This window comes from Nicotiana tabacum, chromosome 22 (assembly GCF_000715075.1).
Source record: "Nicotiana tabacum cultivar K326 chromosome 22, ASM71507v2, whole genome shotgun sequence".
NCBI lineage: Eukaryota > Viridiplantae > Streptophyta > Magnoliopsida > Solanales > Solanaceae > Nicotiana > Nicotiana tabacum.
This window is the reverse complement of record NC_134101.1, coordinates 78372731-78387823: the sequence shown is the minus strand read 5'-3', so window position 1 is coordinate 78387823 and position 15093 is coordinate 78372731. Positions and strand designations below refer to the sequence as shown.

At 34.7% G+C, this 15093-nt stretch overlaps 1 protein-coding gene across 1 annotated transcript; it reads right to left on the bottom strand.

Annotated features, from left to right (window-relative positions):
- Positions 1-4974: 4974 nt before the first annotated feature.
- LOC107777220 (uncharacterized) lies at positions 4975-14222 on the bottom strand. The gene is made up of 11 exons (XM_075243902.1): positions 13893-14222; positions 13065-13278; positions 12760-12852; positions 12585-12686; positions 12293-12462; positions 12122-12208; positions 7909-8030; positions 6756-6937; positions 6307-6591; positions 5787-5934; positions 4975-5673 (listed from the first exon to the last, which is right to left on the bottom strand). Exons 1-11 carry the CDS (start codon positions 14066-14068, stop codon positions 5318-5320), a joined length of 1935 nt encoding a protein of 644 aa, XP_075100003.1. The 5' UTR covers positions 14069-14222; the 3' UTR covers positions 4975-5317.
- Between the last annotated feature and the right edge of the window lie 871 nt (positions 14223-15093).

Below are 15093 nucleotides of genomic sequence, written 5' to 3'. Positions count from 1 at the left end.
AAAGTCAACCCGAGACCGCACCTCAGAACCCAAAAAAATTCACAAATCTAACAACCCATTCGAACACGAGTTCAACCATACTAATTTTACTCAAATCCGACCGTGAATCGATGTTCAAAACTCAATTATTCACTTTAGAAAAGTTTATACAAAAACCCTCAATTTCTATTTTAGAATCATCAATCAATGCCAAAATCGAAGATGGAATCATGGAATATAATCAAAATCGAGTTAAAAATACTTATCCCAATCCATGTGGTAAAAATTTTCTCCAAAATCGTCCAAATCCGAGCTTGATAACTCAAAATAGGATAAAATAAGCTCAAGGTCCGAAATAGAGTACTTATATGCACTGTCCAGTAGTACCCTACACGATTGCAGATGTATCTTCACGAGCGATGCACAAAATCACACTGCCACAAAATAACACTAAGCATTCGCGACACATACCTCAGGAATGCGATGCACAGCTGAGCCCAACCTTCACGAACGCGACGCGGTTCACGCGAATGCGAAGACAACTCTACCAGTCCCCAGCTTCCCTATGGGAACGCGGAACCAATGGCGAGAACGCGGATAACAACCATCTCAAACCTTCTTGAACGCGCTCATCATGTCGCGTCTGCGATAAATAAAAACACCCAGCTCCAAGAATCGCTACGCGATCACTGCTTCATCTTCGCAATCGTGTAGAACAACTGAAACACCAGATATCAGCAGAAACCGACAACATCCAACATGGCCCAAAATGGTCTAAAATACGTCTGAAACTCACTCGAGCCCCTCGGGATCCCATCCGAACATACCAACAAGTCCCAAAATATAACACGGACCTACTCGAGGCCTCAAATCATACATAAAAATATCAAAATCGTGAATCGCACCTCAAATCAAGATTAATGAACTATTTCAAATTTCCAAATTCCAAACTTACACCGAACATGTCAAAACAACTCGGAATCACCTCAAATTTTGCACACAAGTTTCAAATGACATAACGAACCTATTCAAACTCCCGGAATAATAATTCGAACTCGATAACATCGAAGTCAACTCCCGGACAAATCTATAAGCTTTCAAATCTTCAAATTGCCAACTTTTGCCGAATAGTGGCAAAACCTTCTAGAAGCATCCAAATGCGGATCCGGGCATACTCTCAAGTCCAATATCACCCTCCGGACCTAACAGAACTATCAAAACTCCAATACGAGGGCAAATACATAAAAATCAAACTTTGTCAACTCTTCCAACTTAAAGCTTCTAAAATGAGACTCATTCTTCCAAATCAATCCCGAACCATTCGAAAATAAAAAACTGACGATACACGTAGGTCATAATTTACCATATAAAGCTACTCAAGACCTCAAACTACCGAACGGAGTACAAATGCTCAAAACAACCAATCAGGTGTCTTACAATTTAACCCTAATTGCAAAAATTAAATGACACAAAAAACTTAACGTGAAAAGGACACAACAGGATGATGGAAATGTGGCAATATAAAGAAATCTTTTTGTTTAGAAAACAAACGGTTCGTGATCCCATAATCTTAAATATCATCCATTCAATCAACCACCTTGACTATTTTTCTCAGAGAATATTGGTCGCGTCATTTCTCTCAGATGGAATTAGTTAGTACACATCCGTATTTTGTTTATTAATTTTTATTACTATTAGTAAGCTCAAGGGCAATATTAAATTCAAGCAAGAACTATGAGAAAACCTTTGCATTTGCCCAGACAACCATTGCTTCCATTTGCCTTATACAGACATAAGGATCAAAGATTGGCAAAGATTAACATAGAGTAGCAAAGACAGATAGGAAATAGCTCACTATTAGGGATGGCAATAGAATTCACTACTAACATCACTTTTTCTGGTGGTTATGTGTGAAAATCTTATGAGTGTGCAGTTCCACTTTGACCAAAAGACAATATTGGTTCAACTTCTTAAAATTTGAAGAAATCCAACTAACAGTCTTCTTGCCAAAATCATAACCACCAAGAAAGATATCTCCCTAAGTAGACAACGTTTCAAAGACAATATTTACACTTTCAAATTTGACACAACAAAATTGCCACCTCCAGGATCAAAAATCAAAATTATTTGTTCAAGAGAGTAAGATATTTGTAATCCTTGACACTATTAAGCTCAACTGGTTCGAGGGCTCCATTCCTATGTGAAATTGAGTAATCATTTTGGTTAAATGCTTCACAAGGTCTTTACACTTGTGTTGTAGGTCATTTTCCATTTTTTCTATAATTAAAGAGGTTGTTTCTACAACTTATTTGTGTAAACCACTGGGCTTCTAAGTAAGAGAATGAAGAAGATCACTGAAATAAAAGAGAACGGGGGAAGGGGTTTCATGGGAGACGGTCGAATTGTGCATTGAGGGTGTCATAATTCCATACTCAATTTCTGGTTGTATTTACTTTTTGGTAGACTCTTTGAGGAATTAACCCCCTTTCTGTTTATCTTCGTAGACATTGTATTAAAGTCATGGTGTATCCTGAATTTGTACGATTTGCTTTCATCTACGGTTTACTCTTCATTATCACAATCTTGATCTAAGCCTTCTTGAGAGAGCTTCCACAAGTAACAATAACAATAATTACAATCAAGAAATTACAATCAAGACAACAACAACAATAACAATAAAACCAGTGAGTTTCCACAAGTAGAGTCTGAAAAGAGTAATGTATACGCATACCTTACCTCGGGGACCTTGAGAGAGCAGAGAGAGAGAGGCTAGAGAGTAGATAAAAAAAAGTATTGTCCACAAGTAGTAACAACAACAAGAAGATATTAAGAAAATCAAGGCGAAAGATACTAATCAAACAATAGATAAAGATAGCAATCTACGAGTAAAAGGAATATCGTACCATTAATGCTACTGGTCTAAGAAAGAAAGAGCAAAACGCTCGACTACCAACTAGCCTTCTACCCTTATTCTCGACCTCTACACTAGGGGTGTTCGTCGGTCGGTACGATACGGTATTTAGACATTTCGGTTCAGTATTTTCGGTATTCGGTTTCTTAAAATGCTATACCAATACCGTACCTAATTAAATTCGGTATGGTTCGGTTTTTCTCTTTTCGGTTTCGGTTTATTCGGTTCAGAAACTTCGGTTTATTCGGTTTGAATACTAACAAGTGCATAGAGTCATAGACTATAATATTCATAATTAATTAATGTATTCAAAAGTACAAAACAGAAAACGTTTGTTGACAAAAGTTTTGTCCAAAACCAGCAAATATCAACCCAGAGAGAGAAAACTACACATAAAAAAATAAATTTGATCATTAGAAATGTCTTCTTACTTGCTTAGAGTTAATTGATGAACTTAGAGAATAAAGAAAACTAAAATTTTAATTTTTTATATTTATGTTATAATTAATAATATGTGTTTTGTGTAATATAATATATATTTTGGTACGGTATCGGTATTTCGGTATTTCATTTAAAAATATCAAATGCCATACCTAATACCATATTTTTTAAAAACTTAAACCAAATACCATACCGAATACCAAAATATGGAATACCAAATACCAAAATTTTCGGTTTCGATACGGTAATTCAGTATTTACCAAATTATGCACAGCCCTACTCTACACCCTCTTATCAAAGGACAATCCTCGATAAGCTCCAGAGCGTCATATCCTGCCTAATCACCTCTCCCCAAACTTTTTTGGTCTACCTATACCCCTTCTCATACCCACTATGGCCAACCTCTCATACCTCCTAACTTGGGCATCAGTACTTCTCCTCTTCACATGTCCGAACCATCTCAGGCTCCCTCCCGCATCTTATCCTTCACGGGGCCACTCCTACCTTTCCCCGAATAACTTCATTCCTAATCTTATCAAATCTGATATGCCCGCACATCCATCTCAACATTCTCATTTCATTTCAGCTACTTTATCTTCTGGACACAAGAGTTCTTGACTGACCAACACTCTGTCCCATACAACATAATCGGTCTAACCACCACTTTATAGAACTTACCTTTAAGTTTTAATGGCACATTCTTATTACACAAGACACCGGAAGCGACCTTACATTTAATCCACCCTCCATTACAATCAAGAATTTTAGGAAATAGAGAGAAATTGAATGAGAAAGAAGAAGAATAAGAAGAGAAGAAGAATCTCTGAGAGAGAGAGAGAGAGAGAGAGAGAGAGAGAGAGAGAGAGAGAGAGAGAGAGAGAGAGAGAGAGAGAGAGAGAGAGAGAGAGAGAGAGAGAGAGACGAGTTAAAAAATATTTATCAAACTTTTGAAAAACTCTTATGTACACTCGAGATGAGGGTAAGCACGCGCCTCCCATGTGACCTTAATTAACTTTGGGTCATGACAGCAAATACCTGTTGCAGGGTCATTATAAAGAGTTTCATTAGGAATGATCCCCAACTGTGCTTTGAGGGGATTTTCCTTATTTTTCTCAATCTAAAATTACAGCCTCCTGAATAGTCCCAATGTAAAAAGTTTATATAGAGTTTTATGATGCCCTAGACACTGTTTTCAGTCAACATAGAATTTTAATTGAGTTCCCTGGTAAAATTATGATATGTAGTGGTATTAATGGCAGCCATAGTTAAAAAATAGCATGAGCAGAAAGTGTGAAGAGGAAAAAAACTGCAGAGGTGTCAACAACTTTTGAAAATTGCAAGCCACAAAAATTGAAGGGATAATCCCAAGACTGACAACCAGCCATCAGTATCCACTCTGAAGAAAGTGAATGGAGAAAAACTGGTCGCTTTCGAAGCATCAGCTCAGGATAATTATAGCCATATTTGATATCTTTGGGGAATTTAGAAGTATATATGTATGTAAATGCTCTTACATAGGACTCAATCTCCTCTCAGGAAGAGTAAAAAATCCAGGTTTACCACAATCCAGCGTGATAACTTAAAACAGAATATTAGACATGACCACAATGTGAAAGGCAATTTAAATTATTTACAAGTGCCTGTATCAACCTCAACAAGGATTCCTGGGACTAAAATTTCAATTTCCCTATTAATTTTAAATTCAACAGAGACCACCGCTGGTGCGCTAGTCACACCTATCGCAGGAGGTACAGTCATGTGGAAATGAAATAGCTGGAGACATAAGTTTAAAGAAAGAAACCTCTACTTTGCTAACACTGCAGAAGGAGCTAAGTTATCCAAACTGAAGTCCAAAAAGCTGAGATATCTAAATCTCAAAATCTGCAATTCTCTACTCCTCTTTTTCTTTCCCTTTTCTTTTGGCTGATAATTCCCAGTACAAAATAATTACAGGGGGGCAAATTATCATACAATGAATCAGAGACATCATGACATGCTGGTATGCATCTTGAACATGCTAGAAGCTTTATACATGTTGGATTTAGCAGCATCAAGCAGTGGATCTGCCTGGATCGCCTTGTTGAAACAGTTCTTGGCTTCTTCCCATTTTCCTTCAGCAACACATACAAGACCTAAATTGTTTAAAGCTGGTGCATACCCAGGCTGCAGTTCAAGTGATTTGGTGAACATTGCCTTTGCACGTTCATACTGTTTTATCTGCCGATAGAGGTTCCCAAGGTTTGAAAATATTGTGTGCGCTTGTTTTGATGTAGCTAGTGACAAGGCCTGTATATAAACCTCTTCAGCTGGAGAAGACTCCTCGGACAGTTGCAGTGAAATACCTAGAGTGCAATTTCTTTTCAGAAGATATGAAGGCTATATTCACGATAACTAAAACTGGGAAAGAAAAGAGGTGGAAAAGAGATGTGGATGACATTGAGTAAAATGCATTTACCAAGATTTGACCAGGCATACGTGCAGTCCTTACGACGTGCAACTGCAGCCTTGAGGTACTTTTGAGACGTCCTAAATTGTTGGGAACAAAGACTATGAAGGCCAAGTTGATGCCATTGAACAGCATCGGCAGGATCTTCAGCTATTGCCTGTCATTTGAAAAATCAGAAATATGAAATCAAGTCCTCAGTCCAAACTTCATCTTTCAAGAGTGTAACAGAAAATAATGAAAATCAAAAGTCAGGAAGCAGATGTAAGGTAGTAGAATAGCTTTAATGCAATAAAGTCAGGCAAGAAAGAGTAAAAAACTAAGTTCCTTTCACTGTAAAAAAAAAAAAAAAAAGTTCAAGCAGTTCAAACTCCTAAGCAACCTGGTCTGTTACCAGTTGCACCACAGAGGAAATATATATAGATCACCTTATCATATAATCAACCAATAAATAACCTATCCCCTACCGGAATCTGAATTTACCAAACTAAGCAATAAGTATCAGTTAGAAATATAAAAATTTAACGCCTACTTGCTTTAGACTGTAGATTGCATGCTCCTTGACTTCCACCAATTCATTATGCTCTATTTCAAATCCTGCCACAATTTCGTGTTGGGCCCTGTGGACCATGGCAAGACCAGCCCATGCTATTGGAGACTCTATTGAAGTAGAATCTCCTTCTCTTAGTATCGAGGCCATTTCATTCCCAGCCCATGAGAGCTGCTCATTGGGATTCTGGGACCTCTCTGCATCCCTGATGCGGTGAACTCCAACCGCATATCTTGTTGCTAAGCAATTAGGCTCGATTTTTCCTGCCTACGCATTATAGCAAAAAAAAGAAGTTAAATTACTTATACAAGGACAACATTAGTGCATCTATTTAAGAAGTCTAGGAACCAATATCTTGTAACAACAGATAAAAGGAGGTTTCGAGCTGTTTGTAGCCTTCCTTATCCAAAAAAGGAAAAGAAAAGAAGCACCTTTTCCAAGCATTTGGCAGAGCTCCTATGATCACCCATCAAGTAATAAGCATTAGCTAGATTTGTCCAAGTGTGAGCAGCTTTTGAGTCCGCTTTTAAAGCTGCTAGTAAACATTCTCTGGCCACATTGGCTGCAATGACTTGATCTGCAGTTGTTCTATCAAGAGCATTTGCCCCCGCACCTGAAACTAACAGCCAAATGCTTACTCTTTACTCTCTGTTTTCTTATTCTTTCAAATATTTACCAGTGTTTTGAAAGGCGTTTTCGGGGCGAGCCCTAGGGCGAGGCGCACCAAAAACGCCCCGGGGCGATGGTGTGGGGCGAAAATCTCAAGAGGCGTACCCTCAGCAATTCGGGGCGTACGCCCGGGGGTTCGGGGCGTAAGCCCGGGCGTTTGAGGCGAGTTGTTTTAGTGAGGCGTAAGCCTAGAGATTTTTTCAAATAAAAACAAAATTTATTGAATAAGTCCTTCATATAATACCCAAATTTTCAAAATTCAGCATGGTAATTACTCAAAAGTTTTAAAAGGGAACTGAAATGTATTAAATTTAAAAGTCAATACCTTTTTTATTGATTGAAGCCCCAATTCATGGTCTTTCCCACTTCTTTATCTTGTCCGCTAGTCTGCTAATATCTCCCAAAACCAGCGAATATTCAATTTTTTTTTACAAATACAAAGAGAATTCTATTCTCCTTCATTGCAGCAAGATCAAAGTTCAAAACTTCAAATTGAAGGTTAGTCATCCTTTTTGTTACTCCATGTAGAAAACTTTATTCTTTTTGACTCAAGTTACTTGAGCTTCTAAGTAGCGTATAATAGATTGTTTTGACTAGTTTTTTGTGAAGATGAAGCGGATGAAGCACATCTATATATATATTTTTCACATATTTAAAGCTGCTAGTAAACATTCTTTGGCCACATTGGCTGCAATGACTTGATCTGCAGAAGTTCCATCAAGAGCATTTGCCCCCGCACCTGAAACTAACAGCCAACGCTTACTCTTTACTCTTTGTTTCCTTATTCTTTTAAATTTTTACATCATGTAGAACACATGCTAATGAGCACAATAATAATACTTTTTGCAGTGAATCCGTAAACATAAATCTGATAGCCTAAGGATATAAATTATGAAACAGATAAAATCCTTTTACCTGCAACTACTGAACCAAATTTATATAAGAGAAGGGCGGCATAATTGATTAAAGCAGTAGGATGGTTCTGATCTTTTAGAAGCAGATCTTGGAAGCACTTTTCTGAAAGCTCTAAATTCCCACTGGAAAGACATTGTTAAATTGATTCAATTCAGGAAAGAAAGTAGCTCAAGTGAACAATATAGGAAGATGTGCCTGATGAAATATTAATCAGTTAGCATATCTAATAAAGCTGTTAAACAGCAGCAGAACCCCCCCACCCCCCAACCTAATTAATACTTGCAACTTCTATCTGCAATCAAGTTATATTATTATAAAAGCATGAATACAATGTCGGTTTACAAAAATAACCTTATAATATTAAGCATAATAATTCATAATAAAAGGACATAACCGGAATTCTAGATATTAGCCTTATAATCCTATTAGTTTTAGGTTACTACTCACGCTAGCTTCAAATTAAATGCAAAAGGACTTATCGTTATTTAATTCATATAAAATTGAACAAGTAAATATCTTTTGTCATGTAATCCTATTACTTTTAGGATATACTTCTTAAAAATTCCTATTACTAATTTAATTTGAAAACATATTAAAATGTCCTATTACTAATTTAATTTGAGAATGTATTATATTGTCCAAATCCATTTAGAAAAAATGAATCCCTACATTATTATAAAATTATAAATACAATATTAATATATCAAAATATCCCTAAAATATTAAACGGAAGAACTCATAGGGAAAGGACATAACTGCAATAACCTATTTTTTGGACTATAATACCTTCTATGCTAATTTTTTATATTTAAGATTTTAAATTAATAAAATTGTCTATTAAATTCTCATTAAAAATATGTAGGAAAGTTAATAAAATTAATTTCATAAGAATCCTTCGTATTGGCAATACATTACCACTACATAATGTCCAATACGAAGAAAAAATAAAAGTAATGTTAAATAGACTGCATAAAGAGTTGAAATTGAGAAAAAAAATACCCCCACGATAATATATTTTATTTTATATTTGAACTATTTTTCTACTCAAATAATATGTTTCAATTAATTTTTCGTGTAGTATTAAAAAATAAATAAGAAAATATTTAAGAATATAAATGTGTGAGAAAGAGAAAAACAAAGGTTGGTAAGAGTCAATACCACTAATGATTCTATAAACATAAAGATCTAAAAGTGAAATGTCATATCAATCTTTTACTCATTGAAAATAAAATTTATGGTGGATAAAATTATAATTAAGATTAAATATTCAAAATAAGAGATGAACTAATATTAAGATCTGAATCAACATAGAATAAATTATTTTTTATGTTAAAACCAAATAATTATATCTTTTAATTAATTATTTAGCAAAAGAATCCAATTCAATTATTTCTTAAATTCATCATATGAGTAAAATTCTTATTCAAGTTAAAAAAAAATCTTAGGATATATAAATTTATTCCATAAAAAGAGCGTTAAAACACAAAGTAAAAAGGTTAGAATATTATTAAGAATCAAAATGCAATACAAGTGTCTGAGGAAGCACAATCAAAGCTAAATCCTAAACAAGAACAAGCTTTCAAGACTATATTATAAAGAGTCGACTCTGGTATAACAAGATTATTCTTTGTAGATACCTCCGGCGGAATCGAAATAATATTTCAATGTCATGAATTACTTGCAAATATCATATCAAGAGGCATGACACTGTTAGCAATAATGGCAAGTGGTGTACCAACAACGATTTTATTGTGAGGCCACCCACTTTAGATTTGATATACCTCTTCAAACAACTTAAATAACCATCACAAATATATCAAAGCAAAGCAATTGTGCTAAATTTATAAGGAAAGTAAAATCGATAATATGGGATGAACCACTTATGGCTAAGTGTCAAATGATCGAAATAATTGCCCCGGAGGTCTAGAGATATATTGGATATTAATGAACCGTTTGGTGAAAAATTAATGGTTTGGGAGGTGATTTCTGTCAAGTAGTACCAGTAGTTCCAAAATCAACAAAAGTCGAGACTTTAAAAGCTAGCTTGCCAAAGTTATACTTCTGGCCTCAAACGAAAAAGATTTAACTGACAAGAAATATAAAGTAAGAACATATCCAGTATTCAGTGTCTTCTTGCTTCGTGTCGGAAACGAAGAAGAGCATCCAATAAAATATGGTATGGTTCTTCCTAAACACTTGGTTATCAATCTCAATGGTCATAGTGGTGCATTTAATAAGAGAAATATCGCTATCATTAGATTTTGTGCAAATCGCATGATAGAATTAAAAAAGATATCTTAGCTAGCAGAAATGAATATGTTGATCAACTAAATAAAAGGTTGATTGCAAAATTTTATAGTAAAAACAAAATATTTTTCAGTTTTTGACTCAGCAGAAAATGATACCAATAATTACTACAAAGAAGAATACTTAAATACTTTAATACCAAATGGTCTTCTACCATACATGTTTGTTGTCAAGTTTTTTATTTCTTACGTATGTTATTGTCGCTGTATATATAATAGACTAAGTTAAAATTGATCTTCCATTGTATATAGGTTAACTGTATGTTGAATAATTTATAGGTCAAATTGGACTATATTTAACGCAATATATTTTCTTGCACGAACAACTGTATGTTGCACTTTCAAAAGGGATATCAAGATCGACAACAAGAATTCTGGTTAAGGCAGAGCAACCAACACATTAGGAGGAAACATACACAAAAAAATATTGTCCACAAAGAAGTGTTCGTTAAGATACCATCACATTAAATACTTTTAAACTATAATATATAATTATCTAACTAACTTGACAAAATTGATCGTTTGTGTAAGTTTTGATAATGTCCTTTTATTTTAAATTCATGTATTATGCTAATGTAATAATATTTTCGGCATTTAGATGATTGTTGTTTTATTATGCATAAAATTTCTCTCATTAATTAAATTTTATTGTTCCTTCATATAAATAAATGTTTAAAGCATCACGTGTCATTATTAACGTGCAACGCACGTTCATAGATACTAGTCTAAGAAAAAACAAGAAAAGAAAAAGACAGACAGAGAATCAGAAAATAGAATATGCATTAGATCCAAATACCAGCGTATGGCAGCCAATAAAAGCATAGAAGCTTGCAGCCAATGAGTGCGATAAAGACAATGTAATCAGTGGTAGAAGCTATATTGAACGAAGTATTTGATCAACCTTTCCCGGAGTCCTAAAATCCCACTCAAGTCCATGATTGGTTAAGCTGATTCTCAAGAATGGTGACAGCCTAAAATGGGTAACTGTTTTCACCATTTGCAAGATCTAATTTCGCTGATTGTGTAAGCTCATAGGATTTGCTATGAAGGAAGATTATTAGGAAGTGGTTGAGTCAGGGATCCCTCGAGGTTCTCCCATAATAGATTATTAGGAAGTGGTTGAGTCAGGGATCCCTCAAGGTTCTCCCATAATGGTGGAATAAGTAGATTACTTCCACAAAATGGTCTCCCTGGCTAAAAGATAAATACTTCTCTTTTAATGGAACGACGATAATGCCATCAGAAGACATTATACTTTTTAGAAATCTAAGGTCAGTATACTTTGTTTTTTGAGCGGTAAGCTTCTGACATTTTCATCTATCCCATCTTGAGCTCTGCTCTAACTGAAGCTATTGCATGGTTTTTGCCAATGATGCGATCGGAGTCAGCACCTAAGAGCCCCATTACCAGGTTGGACAGCTTAGGCATTATAACCAAGAAGATTTACACCTCAGTAGAATCGAACAGTATAATAAAAAATTTCCACGAAAAAAGAGGATTGTAACTTGTAAGTGAGTCATTCCCAATAAGACACTCAATTCGAACTAATCACGAAGTCCATATGCTGTAGAATGATGCATCAATAGTTTTTCAGCCCAAAAACAAACTAATCTCCCTACAAGTGTTTAAGATATAAGTTCTCCTAGATTTTTTTTCCTTTTCAGTTGCAACATTAGTAGAAATATCATTCAACAAATAGGATATTTTGTGTCTTTGCTCTTTTCAAAACATAAAATACAACATCCTCTCTACCTCTCCAATTTGCTTTTAGCTTCTATGTCAATCCCTTTTTTCATTACTCTAATTTAATCAAAACGCAAGAGAATATTGGAATGATGACATTAATATATACTTTCAATAATACAGTAAGTAGCCTAAAACCAGTAAAAAGGAATGTCCCTTTATACCTCCGGAGACAAGCAATTCCAAGATTACCAAGGCAATCCAGGTTGTCTGGGGATATGTCCAACAAAGTTGAGAAAACTGATATAGCACTCAACAGAAACCATAAGTGTCAAAAGATAATCAGAGAAAGTTCCAAGTACGTCAATGAGTAAGAACAAAATTAACGCGGCTGCACCTGCAAACGACCAGTTCTAAGAAGTATTATGCCAAGAGCATTCCAAATAGACACCTGCGTAACATCAGATTTCACAGCCTCCTTAAGTTTAGCTAGAATATTTTCAAGCTCTTCAGGGTCTAATTCCTCATCTGAACTGCAATCTTCCAACGTTCCAAGCAGAATACACTGCATGGTGGAAGAGATGTGAAAAATATATGAGTAGCAGTAATTACTCGATTAATTTTTAAAGAAAAAACTAATAGAGAAATGTTGACGTGCAATTTCTTTCACTGTAAGTTCAGTCATACCTGTGCACGATGAACCTGGACTAATGAAAGCAACTCTGGCCGATCTATTTCTTCCTCAGGGCGAACTAAAATTTCTTCCGCTTTCTCATATGCCAGAATTGCCTAGAATGAGCTGTTCAGTGCAAGAGAAAATGAAAACTGACCCACAGAAAGAACAGCGCAATCCAAAAGCTACCTTTTGAGGCTGACCCATCCTTTGATACATCAAGCCAAGTACAAAATGAGAATGTGCGTTCTTTGGCATTTTTCGTGCAACGTGTATCAAGCCCTACAAACAAAGTAGATTAATCATGGCAAAGTTTAAACAACTGCACCAAGAAGGTGTTCTCTTTTCTCTTAAATTAAAATAAGATGATTTTACAAGCACAATTACCCTTATTTATCGGAAAAGGTAGGAAGACGATTTTACTGGCACAATCGCCTATCAAGCTTGTCCAGCTATCAATACAGTAAAGATAAATGGCTCAAAATACAACTTACAGTTTTAAGGCTGCTAACTTTTTCTTCCCGAGACGAAGGTACACCTTGAACATTATGATCAGGCTCTGCATCAGCTCCACTACAGTCAGGAGGACAATCTAACTTACCCATTCTTGAACGGCATTTTCCCATTTTTTTCAATTGTTTACCTTCTGTGTCTGCAACCTCTATGTCTTTTTTCAACTTATCCTGAAATATTTCATCAGCTATTACCCTGCAAATATATTAGAACCTGTTTAAAAGTCATAAAATAAATTATCCCAACAATAATGTCAACCTAATAGAGCTAAAGAGAAAAGCAACATAAAGCATCATGGTCGAGGTCAATTACCTCTGCCGGTATAAGGACTCCTTTACATGGCTGCCAGCTGAAATTTTAATAACATATCCTAACAATAGTACAAAGTAGGGCCATCTTCACTTACCACTACTTCCAACCCAAAGGAATGACACACTTATTATTTGGTGAATCAAAGAGCTTTTACTTTGAATATGATCTTTTTTATACTATTTTAGTAATTTCAACTGCAAAAAGTTGCAAGTAATTTATACTAGGACTTCCAAATTCATACAGAATATCCCAAGCCAGTAGTGTACTAGTACAGTGGAAATGTAGAATCAAGCCTAGTCCTCTTTGAAAAGATTAAAATCTGAAACTACCTTATATGATATACAAACTAGACTATAGTTTACCTCAAAAAAGAAGAAGCAGAAAGCTCTGAACAGTTCAAGTCTCTTATCTCTTTTCTCAGCTTTTCTTCAATTTATTTTCATAAGAATTTTGAAAGAACGATAGACAGAAGAAAACAGAAAAGTCTCAAGTAGAACCTGGAGAAACTTGTAGGAGACACAGCAGCGACGGGTACATAATCATTGCCGTCGGAATCAGGAGGATCAACGTTGAGGTCAGCCAAAATGATTTTGGACGGCTGAGATTGCGGAGGCGGGGGCTGTAGCCTCAAGGTGACGGAGGTTCTATCAACGACGGGGGATTCTGACTTCATTGAATGAAATTTGACGGAACTGGATGCCGGAATTTCGGATTTTTTGGACGCCGATAAAAAAGAATCTTCTACTGAAAAAGGTTTCTATTCGGAATAAATATTAACCTTTTGGTCCCTGAATATTTGTATAAATGCAGTTTGTCTCACTATTTTAGTCATTGTATGTAATGGTCCCTAATATTTGATCTGAGGTTCAATCTAATTGCATTTATGAGTATAAAACATTGATAGAAAGATATCCTAATTGCATTGCTAAAACCTATACCTGTGGCTTAGAAAATCGCTCAAAATGGTAGGAGAAAAAAGACATTTATTAAGAAGGAATTTAAAACTAGAAAAGAAAAAAAGGACTTTTATTAGAGATGACATATAACTAAAAGAAGTAACACTTTTTGGGAAAAAAATATGTCTTCTAGTTAAATTTTTATAGAGTACTAACTAGTAGAAGCAAAATTATATATCAGTTTGATAATTCTCAAGTACAAAAGTTAGAAGATAATAATAAAAAAATATTGAAGTCGTATTTGTTTTGAGTGCTTATTATGAAAATGAAAACTAATTTGTTGAATCCAAAGAGTATTATTTACACTTTAGTAGTTATGACACTTTTATCAAGTCACTAGTTTTATGATATGCGTTTTGCGCATGTATCCATGTCAATGATTATAAGAAAGAATTTTAAAATATTATATAAATAATAATCAAAAAATTATGTTTGAATAATAAAATAAAAGTTAATATTCTCTAAAATGATGAATCTTCATACGATTTTTCAATCATCGGTCAATGTATTGACCTAAAACTTTATTTTAATTTTTTAATTCACTCACTTTAAATTCATAAGTTATCATGCTTCTTTTCCAATTTCAGCAATCACATATAATACTTGAAAACTTATGATTTTTGTTTATGAAAAGTTATTCACAAGTTCATTTTAGAAGAGTCAAACAGGATTAGCAAATTTATAGAAAATAAAAAAAATCAAGAGTAAAATGCAAGTTGTTTTATTTTGTTAATTAATAATA

Coding starts and splice junctions, on each gene's coding strand:
- LOC107777220 (XM_075243902.1), bottom strand. CDS start 14,068: ATGAAGTCAGAATCCCCCGTCGTTGATAGAACCTCCGTCACCTTGAGG. Junction 8,031..12,121: donor GGAATTGCTTGTCTCCGGAG/GTATAAAGGGAC, acceptor ATGTCTTTCCAG/TGGGAATTTAGAGCTTTCAG. Junction 6,938..7,908: donor ATTTGGTTCAGTAGTTGCAG/GTAAAAGGATTT, acceptor TGTTAGTTTCAG/GTGCGGGGGCAAATGCTCTT.